The 18,154-nt window shown below is 39.8% G+C and overlaps 1 protein-coding gene across 2 annotated transcripts; it reads right to left on the reverse strand.

Moving 5' to 3' along the window:
* Positions 1 to 375: 375 nt before the first annotated feature.
* FBXO9 (F-box protein 9) lies at positions 376 to 17,907 on the reverse strand. Of its 2 annotated transcripts, none has more exons than NM_001006414.2 (13): positions 17,736 to 17,907; positions 14,522 to 14,599; positions 13,512 to 13,670; positions 12,847 to 12,904; positions 11,125 to 11,224; positions 9,856 to 9,986; positions 7,168 to 7,282; positions 5,817 to 5,935; positions 5,359 to 5,449; positions 4,303 to 4,398; positions 3,455 to 3,548; positions 2,673 to 2,827; positions 376 to 1,750 (listed from the first exon to the last, which is right to left on the reverse strand). In NM_001006414.2, exons 1-13 carry the CDS (start codon positions 17,736 to 17,738, stop codon positions 1,642 to 1,644), a joined length of 1,308 nt encoding a protein of 435 aa, NP_001006414.1. In that variant the 5' UTR covers positions 17,739 to 17,907; the 3' UTR covers positions 376 to 1,641. The 2 variants fall into 2 exon arrangements, with proteins under 2 accessions (NP_001006414.1, XP_046794876.1); XM_046938920.1 differs by having other exon boundaries at positions 14,942 to 17,790.
* Between the last annotated feature and the right edge of the window lie 247 nt (positions 17,908 to 18,154).

Here is an 18,154-nt window from a genome sequence, read left to right on the forward strand (position 1 = left end):
CCAACTCACATCTCTTCCTGTTCACAAACTTGTCGATATTTTGTTACTTATCTTCAAAACACAAAGCTGACATTCTAAGCAACCATTTTTCATTCAACAAAGAGAATATAATACACTAAATTCATTGTTTGGTGGTATGAAGTAATAGCACAACTGCAGCCTTATAGTCCAAGGGCATGGGCTAAACAAGAACTGTAGGCAAAGTCTCACTAGACAAGCTAGAAAAAGCAAAAAGTTTTAGTTATATGCACCCTTTATCCAGAACTCAGGTATATGACAGCACCTCTGCAGGTAGTTCACACACGGCCGCTCCTAACTAATCATTTACTGCATGAAAATAATGACTTCTTGACAAAATAAGAAATTGCGAGGGACTGTGTGTTCAAAATCATGTTTTATTGATGTATTTTAATTGTGTAACTCCTTGCAAAGATACACTTTATAAATTATGGAACAAGTATAGCTCTTCCCACAGCTCTTTCACACTTTAGTCCTCGAGTCCAGGTTAGTACTTTGAAATGAGATGTTCAAAGGTAAATTATGCAAAATGGCTTAAAAAAACTACACTAAAAAGCTTCAATTCTTTCAGAATCCAAGACACATATGATAATAAGCAGTATAACAGTGTCTGCACTACACCCCCAAGCAATATATGCAGGAGAAGCAGCATACAGTACCTGCACCAAATCTCAAGGTACACTTCATGATTAGCAGTACACAGCACCTGAACATCTACAGCAGCCTCAAAATTTATCTTAGTACAACAAATGCTCAAAGGATTTACAGCATCTGTAGCAAGGTTAGATGAAGGATTATAACACATTAGAAACACGTTCAAGTGAGCTCTGCCTGCCTGTGCAATCAGACCTTGCCACTGCACAAGCAGCACACACAAGCATTTTACCAGTGCTCTGTGACAATCCCCAAGCAGAGCCACATATCCTACCAACTCTACTACTCACTGCCCACATCCCTCTCCTTTTTATGTCCATGTTGTTGAGAAGGCAGGCTCCGCCAACTCGTATCAAGATCAAATTACTTTTATGATCAACTGGCATCACTGCATTGGTGGAGATGCACCTCTGCATTTAAATGTTATACTTCATGACTCCCTGCCCTTGATTGTTTTTCTTCTTAAGGTTGATGTTGACATAAAGCCAGATCTTGAAGGCAAACAAAATAAATTTAATTTAAAGAGAATGTTTATTTGAAGTTATTTTAAGTCACACAGTTTAACAAACGTAACACAACTTTCTCCCATTTACATTTCAAGTCTTCACCCAAGACCACAAACACTGTCCCATGGACAGTGAGAATTTCCTATGGCGATTCCTTTTGGACAGACCAATGTCCAGGGAGATGAAGACTTGCATTTTAAGCAGACTGATTTATAAAATCTGTTTAAAAAAAATAAAAACTTTGTTACCAAATTCTTGTCACAAAGTAAAGGTGTTTAACACTTAGAAGCTTTATCTCAGAACAAAACCCCAGCCAGTCATAACCAAAGAGAACGATACCGCCTTCAAAAAAAACCAACCCTGGAACTTTAAAATGCTCCAAATATATACACATTTATAACTTAAGTGCTCGTTGGCTACAACCTTTTATTCATGCATGATTTGTGAGAGGAAAAGGTGTTTCTCAGAGCGGCTTTTCTGAAAACGCAGTATAACTCTTCACTCGTGCAAAGAACAACGGGGTGTACATTTTGTCAATGTCGAAAGTAGTAACTGCTGTCTCACCAGTCGATCTGCAAAGAGCACAGTAAAAGTTAAATCAGACAATGGCTGCTGTTTAAATCTCTCAGTTCTGCAGTCGTGATCCACAGTACAGCACGTGCAGCAAACTGCAGTTGGAATGTAAGCATCTTTCACACCACCTCATTCTGAAACCAAACTAATGTTGACTAGACCATACCACGCAGAACACTCTTCCTTGTTATTAAAGTTTGCTTGCATAAAAATCACCTTTCTCTTTCTGCTTTTATCACTTGTTCTGAAACTTGACATAGTGCAGGATATCACTGAAGCCACCGTACCTTAAAGTAAAACATCCCCTTTCGTTTCAGTTAGAACCATGAATTCAACATACAGACAAGTTTTTGCTCTCACTTTCTATGTTTACAACAGAAGAAGAAACAACCAAAAAACCCACAGCTATTTCTGAACATTAGTAAGAGGAAGTACATGTCCTCCTAGCTGTGTTTCATACTCATCTTTATTCCAGCTTCGAAAGGACACCGACAGGCTAACAGCTAAAGCAGAATTTGAACAAGACACTATCGCTCACGTGCACAGACTCTCATAATGGTATCTTCTAAAGCATTTCTACACATTCACAAAGGAAAAGAAGTTCTTAATATTTCTTTTCTACACCCTTTTAGTGGCATCATACTGAAGTCACTCAACCCTGACTCAAACCTGCTTTCTTTCCAACACTACATAAATCCTTTAAATAACTAAAATACTGCAGTTCCACTACTCAGTATACATCCCACACCACTAGAGAAAAGTTACTAAAATCTTGGGATTTCTTAAAGTCAAGTTCATTACAGTTTATCAATTCAAGACCAGTTATTCTTCTCAGAACATTTTGTTAAAGCCTCATCAAATTCCAGTCGTGTGTTTCTACAATTAAGCATCCCTCTTTGGTCTTATTCTGCATTTACTTACTTGTAAGTTATGTGACAAGAATGATGTATCCAAACAAGTTTGTTGAAAGTCTGGCGCCCACTGGAGCACAACTGAAGTCCTACATGAAAACTATGTTCTGTCTCTTGCACTGGAACACGACGGAAATACCTATACTTGTGGTAGTCAACTGGTTTCTGTGTAAAGAAAAAGATTTGTGACGGAGACAGAACACAAGGTGAAACTATTTATCATCACGACTAAGTAAGTATGATATCAGACTGTTAAACCCTCAAAAGTAAGTGCTGGTTTTCCTTGAGAATCCATCAATTTAGATGCTGATTATAGAAGTTTTCACAGAAAGGTAAGGACGGAGGACATCACCCAATTATGCAAACTCATTGTAAAGTATGGTAACACTTCTAACTAATTTAGTTTTGTTTAAAGCTATGGAATATAAACATAATCAAAAATTGATTTCAGAAAGTGATTTCTTCCACCCTTCCTTCCTGTTTGTTATAAGCTACCTAACAGAAACACCAACAGTAATTAAGCCTAAGGGGGAAGAACCACTGCTGAATGTGAACCAAGTATTTATCTGTCTTAATAATGATTATTACAGATCTGAAGGGAAAAGAGGCAGGATAAACCTCCACACTTAGTTATGTCAATTTTCAAAGCATTTTAAACATGAAGTTTATTTTTCAACCCTTTTTTGCATTTGTAATGGAAATTTTCAGGTGCCTTAAGACATTCGGATTGAGAAAAACCTTACTAAAAAGCCCTCTCACATTATTTTTTCCTCTATCTATTCAGCTACCTACCTCTTCTTTTTTCTTCATTATTACAGCAAATACTTTGGTTTGATTGTCCGTTTCCTGGGAAAGGCGATAATGACCAAGCAAGATTGCATCCATTCTGAAAGGTTAAGAGGAGGATAGTATCAAGGACAAAGATGTTTGCTGTCCAAATGCCTTCAACTTACAACACAAATATCAGAAATGGAAAGAAGGATGTATATCATAACCAAGGAAACACATTGTTATTTGCATTCGGTAAATACCGAGCTAATTGATGTTATGAAACGATGAAAACATTTTGGAAAGATGCTTTTACATTTTCATACAGAGAACAATAAAGATCAGTTAGTCAGTTCTATCTCGGGTACTGTTAAATGCTTTCACATTTCTGGTGAACAGCTCAGGCCTGTTCTGAAGTCCCAAACAACTATCCGTATTTTTTTTAAAAATTCATGCAAACATCAACAAGAAATCGAGCAATAATTCAGCCAAATCCCACCAAAGCTTTGCCTTTCCTCCATACAGTCAAGGAAGTGCAAGAAAGCAAGTAATAATAAAATAGTATCTTTAAAAGAACATATGCTGTTAGATCGGTGGTTTCAGTACTCTTCCATCTACTTCCTTTCTAAGTTTAAAATTGACTAACCTGAAAGGAAATCTAACTACAATACCAGGAGTTCAAAATGAAAGACATCTTGGCATCAAGATCAAAACTTTTTGCAGTTCTCAGTCACTCTCATACAACAAGAACATTGTCACAGTTTTATTCTCATTTTGCTAAGCACAAATATAGAATCAGAGACAAAAGCAAACAGAAATTGCCAGGTAAAAAGCAATGGGAAAAGTACAAATCAGTATTTTATTTCACTAACCTTGTATTTTTAGTCCGTAAGCGTGGAACGATAGATTGTGGATCTTCAGGTGTTGTAAGCATCATAACTTGACCATCTGGAAAGAACCTCAAATACCTGAAAAAATAAAATCACGCAATATAAATGTAGATTTGTTTTAAATCACAGAGTGTATCACAGAAGAATATAAAACTTTATAGGAAATAGGGTTGAAAGCTTATTTCTTCATACAATATAGCAGAAGAGATCAGAAAAAACATAGCTTTGACGGTTAAAAGATCAAGGTGTGAAGAATGATGCAAAAAGACAAATTCTGCCACTTCTCAACAAAGCAAACAGGTTACCCTGAATCAAACCTGACCTCAGGTAAGTTGCTGTCCCACCATGCTTTAAGACAAATACGATAAAATCTCAATTACAGTGTTAGTACTGAATGGACAATGTCAGATGGTCTTTTTCAGGTTCCAGGATCTGATCAACTTTTACAGTACTCAGATACCACCTCCATGTTTGTAAGACACTATAAATAGCCAAGAGATTCGACAATTTCTATTCACATTTCCAGCCTCAGAAGGTACAGCAGAACAACACAATAAGCCCGGTGAAAAGCAGGATGAGGGACAACAGAAAAACAGCCAGCGGAACAAATGGCAAGGTATTTACAGCACATTGAGAAAGCCCAGCCTCTTGATTACTTACAATTGGTTAAAAATGAGTTAAAAAACATTGTATAATTGCTTGTTTTCCTTTTCCTAAAAAGTATTATTATTTCAGAAATTTAAAGCAAAAAAGCTTGGAAAAGAAATCTGTGTATGATTGATAGCATTATTATTGTTTAATCCTTATTCACAAGAAACAGTATAACTGAAGATGAAATATGTTTCTAAACTCATCTCTAATTATTGCAGTAAATCCCATTTCTTAAGACCTATTCTCAAAATATTTATATATAGCTTTGCACAGAGTAACTTTCCATCCGGGATTTACAGACTGATTAATGTTTGTGATATCAAGGGCTGGATTTCAAGAACTTAAGAGAGAGAAACATTTCACTCACTCATTGTACTACAGTTCTACCTGTAATATTCCACTTGGTGCCACGCTCTATAGAAACCATCAAGAGATTGTTCTCCTTGGCGTATGTACGTTGTCTTGCTGATATATACACCTATAGAAATGAAGGATATAAGTATATGAACAAAAATGAAGTACATAAAATAAGATAAAAAACTGATAATCCAAAACTTTTGAGTTTTAGTTACTTAAAGACACAGAAGTTTTTATTTTGGTCCCTAGACCCCCCTCCTGTCTTTACAGATAGTCTACAGATTCAAAAGCCCAATTCAGAATCACAGAATGGCTGAGGTTGGCAGAGACCTCTGGAGGTCAAGTAGCATCACCTAGAGCAGGCTGCCCAGGATCACATGCAGGCAGCCTCAATAAATTCTGAGTAAGTCTAACAACACCATAAACACAAAATCCATCTGATTGCCTCTGTCACAGTTACTTGCAATGTTTCCAGAAGTAAATCTCACCATCAAATCGAACACGAGGCCTTTCCAAAAACATTTCCCTCCAGGAAGAATATGGAACAAGTTTATTGCAGCTCCTGCCCCATACTTTCAAACAGACTTGATGCCAGATTTCAGGATCTCTGGAAAAAAGATGAAGGGAAAAAAGTAAAACTCCTAACTTAAAACTTTCCTGCAAACCTTATCTTTTAAGTATCAGAGCAACAAACTTCATTATTTGTTTGAATGCAATTTGAAGAAACCTTCCTGATCTCCTGTTGCTCGTACTGTAGCATAACTTGGAATCATTAATTGCCTGAATCCTTGAGCACTTGAAAGCCATTTCCTCCTCCCTGGGAAGCCCAAGAACACAATATGATTTTCAGCCAAGTACACAAAAACACTTGAGCAGCCTGGCATTTCTCTGTGCAGCAAGATGAGGATGACAACGCAAGAAGCACTATTTTGGAGATTCTGCAACTTTTTCAAATAAGGTAGAATAAATAAGACTTCTAGCAACTTTTACAACAGTGAAGGACATAAGTTCTTCTGAATAGAAGGCCTCGTATTTACTTCCATGGAAATTGCAGCAGATACAAAGAGCACAAAAACACTATTTGATGGAGGAAATTCTCAGCTCCAAGACTTTTTTTTTCCCCATGTAGTCATCACTATTGCCATCACTATTGCCAGCAAAAAACAAGAGCCTGCATGCCACACTAGTAAATAACTTCATGGCCATCCAGAATGTGGCTTGCCTTTCATGTCACTGTCATCAATTCTGAAACACACCACACACTCCCTCACTGTATTCACATCCACTGTTTGATCTCCATGAATGTTCAGCAAGCGCTGATTAATGTCAATGGGTGCCATTTTTTCCTCATGGAGGAATTCTATGACACACATTTGCTTCATAGGCACTTCCATGTCACACACCATTTTGTCAGACTGCCCCTCTGCTGCCATCTGTCACACAGCAACAAAATGGAACAGGATACTGGCAGGAAGGTTCACCCTTTACAGCCGTACTACCAACATCTGCGACTGATGTCATGGGCCAACACAATGTTCAAAATAAGAGGCATTACTTTCAGAGCAGCCCTTGTAAGATACTGATTACTGGCATACGCTAAAGTTGGTGAGCACTGTGAGGAACATAACATAGGACTTTCCTTGGGAAGAAAAAGCATAACATGGCCCTACACATTAGTGGCCTAAATGCAAAACCAAAAAAACCCAACAACCCAACTTCCATCTACCTGTACATGCAGTCTACAAAGTCTTGTGCATAAAAAAAAACAAAAAATGAAGTTCTTTTTTATCTTTCCTAGAACAGAGAGAAGCTTCACTCTAGGTAACTTATTTACGATACCTGGCACAAATGTAAAATCCTCGACAAACAAGAGATAATTGCTCTAATGATCTCAGGTCCAAGTCACTCGAAACCACCCATCGGAAAATGTACATTAATACCTCCAGAGGCAATGCTGCAAATAGAACAGAATTTCTTGTTAGACACTGGTGTGTAAATGAATAGTTTATCTATAATTCAGTAACTGGTGTTTTGACTTTCCACACAAAAAAACAACCCTACTTTTCCACATGCCAGCCAGATGCCAAGGAAGCCATCAAGAACACCTTTAATAAGGAAATTATTATTAAGCATTAGAAAAAAGTAACAAAGAGAATGAAAAAAATAATCAAGAGTTAAGTGAATTATGGTAAAACAATAGGATAAAACATATCTGCTGTCTAATGCTACAACTCTAAGGTGTCACACCAAAAATTCCACATACACATTGCACAAACACAGCATCCATAAATCCGCGTTTTCTTCCACCTGACATAAAGTGTAACATTACAGTACATACTGTACTTCTGTAGGACAAGCTCAGATTAGGTTCAGTATTGGACAGAAAATCCTAAGAACAACCTATCCACTGTGAAACCTGTATTACACCACTCCATATTTTGTGGTACAGGTCCAGTGATAAAAGTGTTACTGCTGTGTTTAAAAACTTTTAAAAGTTTTTAAGATAACAACAGAATCATCATCAAAGTTTCAAAAGATCATATTATACTTTTCCTAGAATTAGAAGTTCAGTGAGAATGCCCTGGGAAGTGAAGCTAGAATTCTCTCTCATAACTTGCTGCCTTCTCGAGTTTTCTCTATTTTGGTTGTACATAATCTTGTGTACTAATCTTCTACCATCAGGAATTACACTTCACTTACTTTCAACAAGTGCTGCTTTCTGGTGCCTATGGCTTGACCTGTAATACCACATCCACAAAAGACTCAATGACTTTACTCAGTATAACCGCTTTGAGATCAAAGAAGATAATAGCTGAAGCACAGAGGTACATTAAACAGTAACCAACTGTAAACACCAGGGAAGAGACTGCAGTTTAATAAAATTATTCATTTTATGAATCTGAAATAATGTTTCGCTACAGAGTACTCACAAATTCGCAGTATTGCTCGTACTTGCAATCATTAAATTCACAGTCCACTTACAAACAAAAGTTGTGCAGATGTATATAGTAGTTCAAGGGACAAAACAGTTTCTGGCAATTTATGAGCTCTTCAGTAGATAAAGAACAGGACATACAAAGGCTTAACATTCTGTTAGCAGCACTAACAGGTATACATTTTCCATTCACCAGTCAAAGCCTTTGATTATCTCATATCAGCCACGCTTCCAAGTTTCTAGTGAACTAGGGATTGTTAAGACCCAGTTTCAGATACCGGGCACACCCTGTAGGAAAATACTCCTGGTGAAGAATCGTTAATTCCTAAGCTTTACCCATGTAACAACATAAAAAAAACCAACATACAATGGAAAGTCACTCCCCAACAGATGAACTTACACATTCCTTCACCACTTCTGTTATATGGCAGAGGACTAACCCTGTCCTCTAATAAAGTTAATCAGTATTTTAATATTATAAGTGCTAATAAAATGCAAAATATAACAGAAGGGAATTGGTTCCTTTAAACACACTGCTTCATGTTTTGATTTTCCTTTAAGTGCTGAGATCTGTGACTACTATACTACTGTGATGATCAACAGGGATCCTCTCCAGCCTACTGACTTCTGCAGTAGATATCATTATTTTAACCGTTCTCACTGTACCACAAAACATAGACAAGGGAGATAATGCAACACAGGACTGCCAGGAAAGGAATTAATAAAACTAGAAAGAGATTAAGACCAATGCTAAAAAATGACATGTCCTGTGATCATTTTATAGTAATGATGTACAATACCTTGACTTTACTCGCAAAAAATAGAACTGCGCTTCCAAGCATACAGTGCCACATTTGTAAGAAATAAGAAATCCCATTTTATATTTTGACTTAAACAGATTGGTATATATATATATTTTCCTTAAGCAGAACAGGTTTCCAAGAGCAACTGATAACTGTGGGTGCAAAACGCATCTTTTGGAGGCATCTGATTTTAAGAGAGTTCACAGCTTATAGACACTTTCTACAATTTGTAACTCATAAGGAAGTCTTAGGATGACTATCCTGCAGTTGAAGCACTGAAAATCGTGTATCTTCAAAAGCCTTTCTAACTGTTATGTGGTTTAGCTGAACCTGAAAACATTTGCTGTAAAGAATGTGATACAGAGCCAGTTAAAACAAAACACACAACCATATCCCTTCACAAAATAACTGTCTCCTTCTTACACGTTACAATTAGAATAAATAGGTGCAAACTAAAACAAATGAACAAAGAAAATCCACAAACCAAACAAATTCAGTATGTCAAAGTAGAAAAAACTTACTGAAGTTTGTTTCTCGAAGTTACTACTTACGCAATACTCTCTTAATCCTGAAAAACTGTATTAGAAGCACTACATAGAAAAGCTGTGGGATTAAGACAAATTTGTCATGCGTGGCTTCACATCTAACTACAGAGGTAAGTAAAAAGATACTGTGTTCATGTATCTAAAAGTATCTTCAGAATGAAATAGATAACTGTTTTTCAAAAAGTTAGTGAAACATCCGTAGAACTTCTTCCTCTGAACATTTACAGTCCATCTTAACTCATACCTGAGATATGGGTCTGGTTGACATCAAGCTCAGGCTGACAAAGTTTGACAGAAGATTCCTGAAAAGTTAACTGTTGCTGGAAATCTGACAGGAGATCAGCCATTTTGCCATCCTCTTCATTGTCCTCAATGCTAGAAAAGGGGAATGCCAACACAGTGATATTGAACAGAATATAACAACAGATGGCCTTACCTTGGCATCAATCTTCTGTCTTCAATATTAAAGCAACCTCATTTTATCATACAATAAAACAGTTACAGCAGTGCTTTCAAGTTCATTTAGATTTTGATGGAACCCATCTGAGAGTGTCCACGGTGCTGCTGGGTTGATAATTGGATCATCTTAGAGATCTTTCTCAACCTTAACGATTCTATGATAGTAACAGCTTCTTTTTTCCTTTTGTTTAATTTCAATTCCAGACTCTCTTTGGATTTGAGAGTTCACAGCTCCCTCTTCTAAGCCAAGTAACTGAAGGATTGCTTGAGCCCATAAAAAGACAAATCCTATTCCTCAATTTGTCTAACATAACCCATATGCAGGAAATAAATTATTATCATCGATGGAATGTAATACTCACTAATACCTCCCACACTGTAAAGTACTGCAGACAACGAAGGATTATTTACTTATTTCTACTTCTGCTTTATTCACTGAAGAGTGACCTCTAGTGGTTTTTCCCAATAAAGAAAATATTTGGGAAAACTACTTTTTACCAACTTAGATTTAAAATAGTTCAGGAGCAAGCTGAAGAAGACCAGGATAGAAAAATTATGCTTACTACTTATCAGTAAACTTGAAGGATTACAAAGATAACATTACTACATTCAAATATATATATATCTAAATGTAAGTTGTATATCATAGCATAATCCCTCAAAAGGAGGAGGTTTGACTGCACCAAGTAACCACAAACCATACAATTCTCCTTAATCTCATTAAAAAAGTACCTTCCTTTCCCTGTCTTGGGACACAGACTTGCTCAATGATCTTCCAATCCCTTTTAAAATGTCTACACTAAACAAGCTTAATAGAATGAGCTGAGAATATAAAGCCCCACCAGTAACAAGGAGACATACAAATGGGTTTTAAAACGTATAGGGGAAGAAATTATGTTTGGGCCCATTGTAACTAAATCCATAATAAGATACTAAACTGAAACCCTCCTTTATTTTGAAGACTAAGACACAGAGTCCCAGTAGCTACAAGGCATACTGTGAACTGTTTTTTCAGCTCTCAGTACTTATGTACTCAGTAAATTTTCATACTTACCACCGCTTTCCAACTCCATCACCATCTGGGGACCGTGTATAGGCGATCTTAAACTCAATGTCAGGGACAAGCTGCATGGCTAGGCGATAAAACTTGATGGCTGAAAACAAAAACTGTAGCATTTAAACAATCTGATGCCTACACCAGCTCACCAAAGCAAAGATTTTATCAGAAATGACTTCAACCAAAAGTGCTAAAAAAAAGTGGAAAACTCCTTTGTGTAAGCCTCAGGTGGCTGGGTTCAAATTCAGTACAGAAGAGAAACAAATCAAACACTGTCAAAACAAAAAGCTTCATATACTTTTTCAGAACAAAGATCTGACGTGTTTCAGCTTTCTCAAATTTACCTTAACTGCTAAAAAAAATAAATCAATTATGGAGTATAGAAAATGTTATAGCAAAATACTACTATTTCATTTGTTGCACAGGCTTTTCCAAGAGGCTAAAAAGATTTTAGGCATTACTGCCTTAAATAACCAAAAGGAATGTGCAAAAAAGTACAAAAGAAGATGCAAGCATATGTTACATATCCATTATGCTGCAGTGCTTCAGCTCTACATAACACTACAACAGTAAAATAGACAAAAACTGTTGTGCGTTTAAAAAACTACAACAGATATAAACCAAGCATTGCTGTGGTACAACCATGGAAACTAGAGAAGGCACAGGAGCAAGCCACTCAGAACACTGAGAATGAAGAACCTGACTGGGGGAAAGCAGCCAGTTCAAAAAGTAATGCAGCTAACAAAAGCTTATGGCATGCTAGAGGAAAAATGATGGCAGAGCCTTCATCCACACCCAGACAAAGTACGTCTGCCTTTAGCACTCCAAAGATACTATAAATGCTGAGCAGAGGAACAGGGAAAGGAAGAACACTGGTATTAAGATCACATATGTATTTATATGTCTTTCTATATTCCCACGTGATGATTCCCAACCTGCAGCAAGGTGGCTATTCTCCCTCTCGACACCTAACTAACAGTGAGTTTGGTTACACTCATGAATCTGAGAAGCGTGAGTTTAGGGCTAATAAGCATTCTAATTTCCTTGAGCACATCAGTGCTGCTGAGTGACAGGCAGTCGCCTTTGGCTGGTGAGGATGAGGAATACCAGCAGCCTCAGCTGAACAGATCGGTCTCAACTTCAACATCTGATCTCCCAGCCAGGCCTGCAATGCACATGAACACGGAAGAAGCTGCTTCACATGACTGCCTCACAAATGTCAGCTATCAGCAGATTTCAGAAGCAGACTTAAAATGTCACTGGGTTCTGGTGAACTGGGCCAGGTCAGCAAATAGATGCATGGTCTGGGAACAGATGTCCCAACACACACTCAGATAGACATGTGTCTAGCACAGGACCTTGTTACTGAGGTCTCATAAGGATGTATGTGTAGGAACAGTTTTGGTTTTTGAGGTCACAAATAAAATTCAAATGAGAAAGAGTGCATTAAATTCAGTGTGATGCTGTGACATTTCAAAACACTCTTATATTTTGTCTGAAAGCTACAAATTCTTTCTTTGAACACCATTCAGCTTCACCTCAACCTTAGATCTGTCATACAATGATTCCTTTCATACCCTGTTTGCTCACTTATCCAAATAACGGAACTCTCAAATTACAATTAGCCTTCAGTTTAAGATCACTGTTACCACACAGTTTTGTACTGAAATCAGTCTGTTCTTTTGCAGTAAGGGCATTCAGTGTAAACTTCTGCATTACCTTCATAAAGGGCCCCATTTTGCTCTTCTTCCACTGCTTTCAGGAAAAGTTCTTTCGCCTGCACAATTACACAAAACACTTCTTGAGTTCATTACTAATACAAGAGCAACGTCTTTTGACTTAGAATTCTTTTCATCTTATGTACTGTATTCTACAAATGAAATAAATGAAGTACCTCCATCAATAAAAAGTCAAGACATATTCAAGTGCAAACAAATTCCCAAGCAACAATCTCTCTATGCCATTTTTTAAAGGAAGAAAAAGATCCAAACAGGTTACAAAAGAGTTAAAAAAGCACCACCAACCCAGATCACAGAACGATGCTGGAGGTGTAAGAAGAGTACAAAGTTAACAGAACTCTAATTCTAACAGGATCACAGTACTGCATTATGACCCAGTCTGCAAGGTTATATTTTGTTCAGTAGTTTGACTCCCTTAAAACAGGGGTTTGACTTGCAACTAAGGCAATGCCTTGCAAAGCTTTGTAGCTTTGCAAAAACAGATAGCTATCCACTCCCAAAAGGAACTGAGGAGATGGAAAGAAGCAAAAAATAGCCTATGCTAATCCTCATCTTAGGAAATAAAGATGATTATTGAAATATAATTGAAAAAATAAGGAGAAAATGCAACACGACACTGGTCCAGAAAACATGTATTTCTTGTACCTTTTCCTCTTTTGCTATCTCCTGTTTGCCTCTGGTATCTACAGACTTTACTCCAGGTCCTCTTGATGATGTTCTGCATGGCAGAGATTCCAACCCACTAGAACTCACACCTGGGGCAAGCTCAAACATCCACTGAGCTCTGAACATCTGCAGTTCTGCCTAAAAGAATCCATTACATTCTGATTTAGTATCACATACTCAGACAGTAGATCTTCCAATCAAAGATGATATAATACTAACTCAAAAGAGAATTTCAAAGTTATGCTTTATACTTACAAATCCTAAAGTCAATTCAGACATGGAGAATTAGCCACCGTTTTGTAGACTTTTTTTGTTTTAAGTACACAAGTATTTGTTCAATATCATTCAATAACAAATGCCTTTATCTGGACTGTCCACCTCAGAAGAAAAGCTCTCGAAATTATAAAGGAGTATTGAGCTAATTTTTGTACATCAGCATACTAAACTTCATTAAAATCAAGACTGTCATTTGGAATAAAGTACATTTGAGGCCCTACCCTCCTTTCTCTTTTTAAAATGAAGCACTATGTTCTGTGAAACAAGACAAGTCATTTTTGCCATGTGTTTTTCTAGCACCTTTGAAGTTATGCTTTAAATGTTGTATCTGTCAAGGCTCCTGGAGAACAACTACATAGAAAGCAAGTAACGTAAGAAAATGTGCTTTTCTATCAGACTGCTTTTGTCAACTTTCTACTCCAGAACAAAGTGACAAATTAAACCTGAGTTTAATCCATAAATTGCTGTCTGATTTCTACCGTTCTTCAAAGAAATTCCGAATCTGACACAAACTTTTTCATCTGTACAGACAACTTACAACTGACTCACACCCTTGGAACATAATGCAAAATTCAACTACTTCACTTTTGGAGGGGCAGAGAGATTAAGCACATCAGATCAACAAATACATGGTAACCAAACACGCATTAGCAGCACAGTTTAAATGACAGCAGTGCTCTATCTGTGATAAAATACTGTCATGAGAGACGTACCTGAAGGTTTGCTTCACCAGATCTTTCATTGTCATCAGTTCTTACCAAATCAGAGTGACAATCTTCTTCAGCTTCTGCCTAGTAGAGAATGGTCCAGTGTGATTACAGAGTCTGCTAAGTCCCAGCAGAACCTTCATAATACACAGTCATTACAGATACTCACAGGAAAGAAAACACCACCACACAACAACCAACACCCCTTCCCCTCTTCCCTCCTTCCCCCCCCCCCCCCCCCCCCCCCCCCCCCCACCTGCACACCCACTTATCAGTCTTAACTGATGATTAAACTCCATGTTATATTAACTGGTGTTGGTGGCACTTCCCTGTTAACCCAATGAAATGTTTTGCACTTCAGCCAGATCAACCCAATACAGACTAATTATGTTAAGACACACACACATCAGTACACTGCCACAATACCCAGCTAAGAACACCCATGGCTCAAGACACAGAATCAAAGCTTTAGTACTAAATAGCAGTAAGAAATTCATGTAAGAAATTAAAGATTAATCACGATCTTCTCATTGTAAAGGTAACCAGTAGTTTTGATTTCTTTAGTATTCAGGAAAGAATGAAAATATTATTTCTTAGAGAAAAAAAATAGCTACTTTGTGAACATTATGGAATACTATGGGCAATCTCAAAAAATTACATATGAAAATATACACTATATACAATTTCCACTCAGAAGGTGACACACTGGAACAGGTTGCTCAAGGAGGCTGTGGATGCCCCATCCCTGAAGGCATTCAAGGCCAGGCTGGATGTGGCTCTGGGCAGCCTGGTCTGGTGGTTGGCGACCCTGCACATAGCAGGGGGGTTGAAACTAGATGGTCATTGTGGTCCTTTTCAACCCAGGCCATCCTATGATTCTATGATATACAGAAGTCACCTTAATGGAAAAGCAGTGAAGAAGCTAGCATGAGAGCGTGACAGCTGGTTTTATTTACAATACTGCTATGAGATAAGTTAAACAAGTAAAACTTTAAATAAGACCTTCAACCTAACAAGGGCCTCGTTAAAATTAAACAAGCTGTGAGCGTCAGTGACAAAGCCACCATCAAAAACAAACAAATCCTAACACCAAAGATTTTTTAGAGGAGGAAACAGGCAAACAGCAATGTTCCAAAGCACCAGAAGAGATACAACTGAGCAAGTAGTAACTTAGAATTTGACTGCAGGCAGCTCGTGTTGCAGGAGCTACAGCTGTCCTATTGCAACAGTACTGCAGCACACAGGGATTACATCTACGCTGGACAGAGACAGCTGGATAACAAGTTAGCTCTGAAATCAACTTCTGGTAAGGGCACTATTGCAGCACTGTGGTGACACAAGGAAGGCCTACTTCTGCCTGTGCAGAGTGCAGATATAAGGCTTCTGGCGTGCAGCTGAGTTATGCCCAGTCAGCTCTCAGCCTGGGCAGAGCAGGGCTGGCTTTATCTGCAAAATACAGAGACTGGTAGAGCTATTTCTAAACCAAATCAACACGCTATCCTCCTGTGCATAAAGGCGCACCCACTAAAAGCTTTAACCTGTGAAGTCTGCACATAAATTTTAAGCCAAGTTGTGGTATGAATTGAAATTACTTAGGTTTTGAAGCTGGCTGAAGTCCACCTAGCACTCACAGACTTGGTTTCAGTAACCTTTCAGGAGCCCTGCTTTCCTTCCTGTTAATTCTACTCCAGCTAACCTACGTCTTCTCCACTGCAGTCAAAACCCTGTTGTAGGTCTACACCAACTGCTGCCAATTAGTATTAAATGCTCTTCAAAACTTCAGCACGCTCTCAGTCCAAACAAAAAATACAACATGCTATAGAGTTCTAGAGTAAAGCCAAACAACTTTGAGCATTACAAAGCTCACTACAACCAAAATTTGACTTTCACCATTACTTCCTCTATGTTGAGGTTATATGTGAGCTGAAGTCTCATACAAAAGGTTTGTCTTCAGGTAGCAGTGGCAGCAGAAGCAAACAATTTCTCCACACTTACCAGTAAAGCAATTAGTCCTCATTGCTGCTGCATGGTTAACCGGTCTCTCTACTAACAACCTCTCTGCTATTTATTTCATCTGCAAAACCCCTATGGTTTTGCTAACACAAACGAATAAATGCTCAGGTACTGCTAAAGCAAGCATCACCACACATAGGCAGCACCTGAGACTGTATGTAAGGCATGTAAAACTTGGCTCCTTCCACCCCTTCTGACAAAACGTAAGCTACAGTTCTAGCTTCTGGAGCTCACAGAATATTGTACTGTAGCTACTGCTGAGTTAAAAAATTCCATCCTGCTCATCTTTATGCCACCGGCCTTCCTTCTGCAACCTGTCAGCTGTCACATCTGACAGTGAGCGACTCTATCCTGCTTAAAAGGTGAGCCATCCTCACCCTGTGCTGATCAGCTCAAGTGATTTCCCCAGGAGAAAAGCGGTAGCAAATCAAGCGACCAAAAGGTCAATGTGGAAGCAGCGAATGTCTGAGCCAGACAGTGACCTCTAAAAAGAACTCAGCCGAGCCTGTTCGATCCCAATTTGTTTGCAAAGCTTTAGAAAACGCTTGCTAAACACAAGACCAGCTTATTTGCACAGGTCATTATCAACTCTTGCAGTCAGTAATTGCGTGCTGCTTTCCTCAGAGCTCCACAGCCACTTCTCCTAGGGACTCAACGCTACAGCTCAGCGTTTCAGCTCCTCGCTCCAGCAAAGTAAAGCTGCCATCAGAACCAGCTCAATGCTGGCTGCCGCGGCTGAGCAGGGTTGCACGGCAGTTGTATGCGTCCGTCCCACAGATGACACTGCAAAACAGGTCTGACGGCCGGCTGGCTTGTAAGGGAACGAGGATTTAACTCCGTTTTTTCTCTCTAAGGGGTAGAATCAACGCTGCGTTCAGAAGTTTTAGACACAGCGGTAAGGAGTTTTAAGAGCTCCTGAACGATACCAAAGGGTTCCGAGTGACCTCGAGGGATGAGGCTGCGATCTCAACCTGAGCTCACGGCAGAGGTGCTGTGAGAAGGGCGGCACCGAACCCAGCACCGCCGCGACGCTAAAACACAAACGCCCCTCAAGGAGCCCAGGCGGCATCGCGGGGCGGGACGGGGAATGCAGGGCAGCTCCAGGCGGCGCGGCCATCGGCTCAGCCGGGCGGGCCCCGCGGCGGGCAGGGCAGCACCCAGCGGCGGGCCGGGCCGCTCCCCACCCCGCAGGCCCCCGCCCGCTCACCATGCTGCCGGCGCTCGGGCGGCGCCGTCCCGTCCCGGGGGCCTTCGTCCCCCCCGCTCGGCCCGCGCGTCGTCCCCGCGGGGGAAATTAGCAGAGTTCTCGGTCGGAGAAGCGCACCACGCAGCGGGAGTAACTGCGGGCCCGGCGTACGGCAGCCATCTTCCCTGCGAGTGAGGGGCAGGCGGAGCGCGAGCGGCGGAGACGGGCGAACAGACGAACCCGCGGGGCCAGAGCGCCGCCCGACGCGCGGGCCGCTGCGAGGCGCCGGCCGCGGGCTGAGACCACCCGCCCCGCTGGGCGCACCACGCCCCCCCGCGCCTCTCCCGCCCGGAGCGCCTCGCCTCGGCTCGACTCGGCGCACCGCCCGCTGGGAAGCGCGATCCACGCGGGCCGCCGCTCCGACCAACCCGACCGCGCGG

This window comes from Gallus gallus, chromosome 3 (assembly GCF_016699485.2).
Source record: "Gallus gallus isolate bGalGal1 chromosome 3, bGalGal1.mat.broiler.GRCg7b, whole genome shotgun sequence".
NCBI classification, from domain to species: Eukaryota; Metazoa; Chordata; class Aves; order Galliformes; family Phasianidae; genus Gallus; species Gallus gallus.